The sequence below is a fragment of the Solea solea genome, chromosome 3, assembly GCF_958295425.1.
Source record: "Solea solea chromosome 3, fSolSol10.1, whole genome shotgun sequence".
NCBI classification, from domain to species: Eukaryota; Metazoa; Chordata; class Actinopteri; order Pleuronectiformes; family Soleidae; genus Solea; species Solea solea.
This window is the reverse complement of record NC_081136.1, coordinates 19,049,907-19,054,312: the sequence shown is the minus strand read 5'-3', so window position 1 is coordinate 19,054,312 and position 4,406 is coordinate 19,049,907. Positions and strand designations below refer to the sequence as shown.

General features: G+C 38.3%; 1 protein-coding gene across 2 annotated transcripts; it reads left to right on the top strand.

Annotated features, from left to right (window-relative positions):
- The first annotated feature begins 1,280 nt into the window (after window positions 1-1,280).
- LOC131457069 (PWWP domain-containing DNA repair factor 3A-like) lies at window positions 1,281-4,093 on the top strand. 2 transcript variants are annotated; one of them, XM_058625867.1, is made up of 6 exons: window positions 1,281-1,304; window positions 1,910-2,040; window positions 3,212-3,307; window positions 3,389-3,574; window positions 3,699-3,787; window positions 3,900-4,093. In XM_058625867.1, the coding sequence occupies exons 2-6, from the start codon at window positions 1,954-1,956 to the stop codon at window positions 4,024-4,026; spliced, it is 585 nt and encodes a 194-aa protein (XP_058481850.1). In that variant the 5' UTR covers window positions 1,281-1,304; window positions 1,910-1,953; the 3' UTR covers window positions 4,027-4,093. The 2 variants fall into 2 exon arrangements, with proteins under 2 accessions (XP_058481850.1, XP_058481852.1); XM_058625869.1 differs by having other exon boundaries at window positions 1,287-1,304; window positions 1,910-2,060.
- The last annotated feature ends 313 nt before the right edge of the window (window positions 4,094-4,406 follow it).

Sequence of the window (4,406 nt, the reverse complement as noted above, 5' to 3'; positions counted from 1 at the left end):
AGGATGGATAATTGAATGAGCCGACCGGGCGCAAGAGGTTAAGGGGCCCTGAAGCCCAAGCCACTACCTCAATAAGTCAAAAAGCAAAAGGCTATGAATCTGAACACATTTAAGGTATTTCCCTTCTCCAGCTGGCCATCTCAAAAATGCACCAGCATGTAGGAAATCGCATCTACCAAATTCAATATTTTCTGGGGGAGGAGCCCCAGACCCCCCTTCCCGTATGCACCCACTCTTGAACAAATAGGGTGGTCCTTATGTAGCTGTCTCCACACTGAAAAAACTGAAACATTGGCTCAACTTCAAAAGTTGAAGTAATCTCTCACACCTAATATTATAGCATTGACATGAATGTAAATAATTAATTTAGTTTGACCTGAAATAATTAACTTCATGTAAACCAATTTCTGAAGGTGAAGCAAACCAATTATTTAAAAAATAAAAATAAACCAAAATTAAAATAATTGCATTGGTTTTATAACTTGATGTAAATAATCCACTTCATTAAACCTAAATACTTTAAATTTATGTAAATGACTTTTGAAAGTGGGAGCAAACTGTTTTTCTTAAGTTGTCTCAATTAAAAATGTAAAGTTGTCATCATTTTATGTATATAAATACTCAGATTTTTCATTTCTTTTCAACACATTATTTATTGTTGAATAAAATTTTTTCAATAACTGCATTGTTTCCCCAAAATTAAATAAGATAGTACAGTAGAACAGTCCTTCTCAAATACAAAGAGCAACCAAGAAATGTCTGGTTCTGTTTATTGAGAACAAAATGTACCATGTACATGCAGTACAAAATCAGAAAATTGTCCTATTTTCAAAATGGAATGTAATACAGGTATTATTCCTTAAAATAAAGTGTTGTCAGATGATTTGTGTGAATTCCTCAATTCAATAACCTGCAAACATATGTGAGGTAGCTCCTGGCCCTCTCTTGGTCTAAAAAATCTAACATGCAAAAATGCAGTCGTGGGCACCTCTTTCAGGACCTCTGTGTAGCCTTTCAGGCATAAATTTTAATGAACTTTTATTTTGAAGGGCATTATCGAGCCTGGATGTTCCTGGTTCACAGGTTGTTTACCTTAATAATTGAGAAGGGTCTAGCTGCAGACCCGCAGACCACTCAACGAAACACCCCTTTCCTCAACGAAACACCCCTTCACACTACACGACACTCTGATTGGGTCTCAAGAGACTGCGTCTGAAACGTGATGAAGTTTACGTTGACCGAGTATGAAGAGAGAACCCGAAAAAGTAACACGGGAAAAACACGGGAAAATGACGGAGGAAAAGGTAAGAATGGATAAAAAACACATTTAGATATTGAACACTGGATGAATAGTCATTATTTGTATCCATTAAATCAATTAAGTGCGGTTTATTAACCAGTAATGTCTGCATGCTGTAATGATAGCGATTGTAACAGCAAGCACGACGCAGCGATTTTCTCCCTTTTTTTCTTTTTTTCCTTTTTTTCTTTTATTTATATGTACAGGTTATAACATTGACAATATAACATTGTCTCATTTTCAACCAAGAAACGTATAAGATAAACTATATGATCTCTATAGTATTTATCTGTTTTTTAATCTTTAAATGACTCTGACAAGTTGCACACAGCTTTGCTCATTTGAAAACGTGTGACCTCAGTTCTACAATTGTTAAGATAAAAGATTTGATGATGAATAATATTTTTCATGTTTAGAAATGAGAAGTTCTGTTGAATCACAGTCAACAGTGTCATTTGATTTGATTTATTTTAGTTAGCCTGCATATATTTTAGGACAGGGAAAGTCTTAAAGGCAAATGCAGTCCAGTTCATTACTACTTGATTCTGGATTAAAAATGTTTCCATGTAAAATACAAAATACAATTTTAATCTACATTTTCTCTTATAGAGCAACACTACGTTCAGTGAAGGAGCAGACCCTGAGCTGAGGAGATGCGACTTGGACACTTATCAGTGTCCGATCTGCACAAAAAAGGGGAGCTATGCAAAGCTTGTGTCCCATCTGCAGGGACACCAAAGGTCAATGGTGGAGTACGGTGGTAAGTCCTAAATTATCAAATATTTTTTCATTTCAACGCTGAAAGGCTTTAATTTCCCCATGAGCCTTATGTATTATTAAATGTGATGTTATTTCTGTTTGTCCTGACCATGGATAACTGTGACCATCAAACTATTCAACTCATCCATTTGAGTATCAGAAACTCAAAATAAGTAAAGTAAAGTAAACTAATGCTGGAGCCATTTCATCTATGTGTACTGTACTTCATGTGTGTAGAAACTTAAGTCAATGTGTATTTTATTTTCACTCTTGTTGAGAATTTAGATATTGAGAAAAAGTTTCAAGATTCCTGCATTTTTATAGATGCCCCTGATAATAATGATTGTTCTCAGAAGTAATGTAACAATTTGCCTCTCAGACAGGCTTATCTGTATATCCATTTAGGGCAGTGATGTTACTGTGGCCAAACAAGTTGCCAGCCAGGATGACACCTCTTATCAGAGGAGGTGCAAATAATCAGGGAAAGAAAATGTCTTATTCAAAGTTCTTAAAGGTGACATAGACCGGAAGCTCCAATTAACGCTGCGTTTGTGTGTGTATCTGCGTCATTACCTCGTTTATGAAACCCTAAAGTTTCAGAACAAACAGTTCAGCCACTGCTGAGAAAATAGTGTTGTATTGTTTTCCTGGGCTCTGCGAAGCAGATCGACACTTCCTTAATTTGATGTCGTCATCAGAAATCCTCACCACCGTAGCGCCTCCCGGTGCGGGCACTAGTCCGGGCACATCCGGTTGCGTACATTCAACCGCAGAAGAAGAAGAACTACTCTCGTTGTAGCTGCTGAGATGCAGAGCATCCACCGTGCCAGAGGGGGAGCTGTGTATCTGAGAGCTGGCCTATCTATTACGTCACTTCCAGGTACCTGGCCAATCACAGGACAGTTGTAAAGCTCTCGTTGGCTGGCCAATCACAGCAACTGTTTGGTCTGAAACAGCGCGGCTGACGAGAGCGTCAGTGAGGAGATATTTTGATCGGCTCGTTTGCAGCGATTAGGAGGTTTTTAATCATGAAAACAAGTTAATATATGTAAGTAGACCTCCATAACTAACATATATGTGTGATACAAGCATTCGATGTCACCTTTAATCACATGTATTCAGTGTTGCATATTATGTGTAATTTAATTTTAGGAAAGGGCCCAACGAGCCCAACAGAAGCGACGCGAGGCATGTTGTCTGTTAACCAGTGTAATCACAGAGGATCAGGGCATGCTGCAACACCTTAAAGTGAGTGACACTGGCATTTAGTGTGGTGTTTGTGTATTTGTATATGAATACCCAAACTAAAATCCTATACAATTTTTATAGAACATCATCACAGGCAACACGGTGTCTCCTTGGGCCAAGAAACAGGACAGGGTCATCCTTCTTTTTGAAGATGATGAACAAGTGGACAAAGTCATGCACTTCTTGTCTGAAGTACTCGAACGTACTGAGACAGACAAGAAGTCTGCAGATCCAGTGGCATTCGTAATGGATGTACTTTTGCCAGAGGTGAGATCTCAGACACTGACACTGATTTGTAGACTACATGTTTTATATGACTGCATATGTCTGTCTCCTTTTAACACATGGTCACTGTCTAACACAATCTTAAATCTTAAACTTCATGCCACAGGCAACAGTATACGCCCTCGGAGCTGTTCACTCCATCTCCCTGGACAAAGCCAAGGAGATGTACATGCGTGGCACAGAGTTTGACTCAAGGTAAGCCGGATAGTTTAGGAAACTGTTAATCCAATTTTCAGTTTATATCTTATTATGTATTTGAGTGTCTTTGACGACTTAATTATTTTGCTATATCATTTTGTCTTGTCAGCGAGATAACCCAGCTTGGGGAACAGCTTCAGAGCCACATTTCCTCAAAAGCGAGGCAGAAACTGGATAGCTTCCTGAGCAATTACAAGAAAGCCTTGGAGTGTGAGGAATTCCTCAGGCGCCTGTAATCCCTGGGTAGTGAATGTGTCTGCTGGATAGTCTGTTGTGTATAAAATAAAGAAAATATATCATTCATCACTTGTATTCATTACATGGATTTGAAAGTTATACAACTTTCTGTGCAGATTCAAGGGTTTCAGTGCATTTGTTTTACTTTCATCAAAAGACCTTATGATGTCCAACTGGCTGGGTTTGATTCAGATACCAATGTTTCACATATCTTCCTGGAAATAGCTAACATCTCCTTAATGACATACTCAGCAGATCTTGTCTACTTAACATCTGTCTACCACCAGCTGGACCACACCAGCACAGAATTTTAGGAGGGTTTCTTTCAGGTTAAAAACCTGAACCTTTAACCAGGTTAAAAGTAGACTTTTATTAGTTC

Excerpts from the sequence above, each read along its gene's own strand:
- LOC131457069 (XM_058625867.1), top strand. The coding sequence starts at position 1,954 with ATGCGACTTGGACACTTATCAGTGTCCGATCTGCACAAAAAAGGGGAG. Across the intron at positions 2,041-3,211 it reads CATCTGCAGGGACACCAAAG|GAAAGGGCCCAACGAGCCCA; the intron begins GTCAATGGTGGA and ends ATTTAATTTTAG. Across the intron at positions 3,575-3,698 it reads TGGATGTACTTTTGCCAGAG|GCAACAGTATACGCCCTCGG; the intron begins GTGAGATCTCAG and ends TTCATGCCACAG.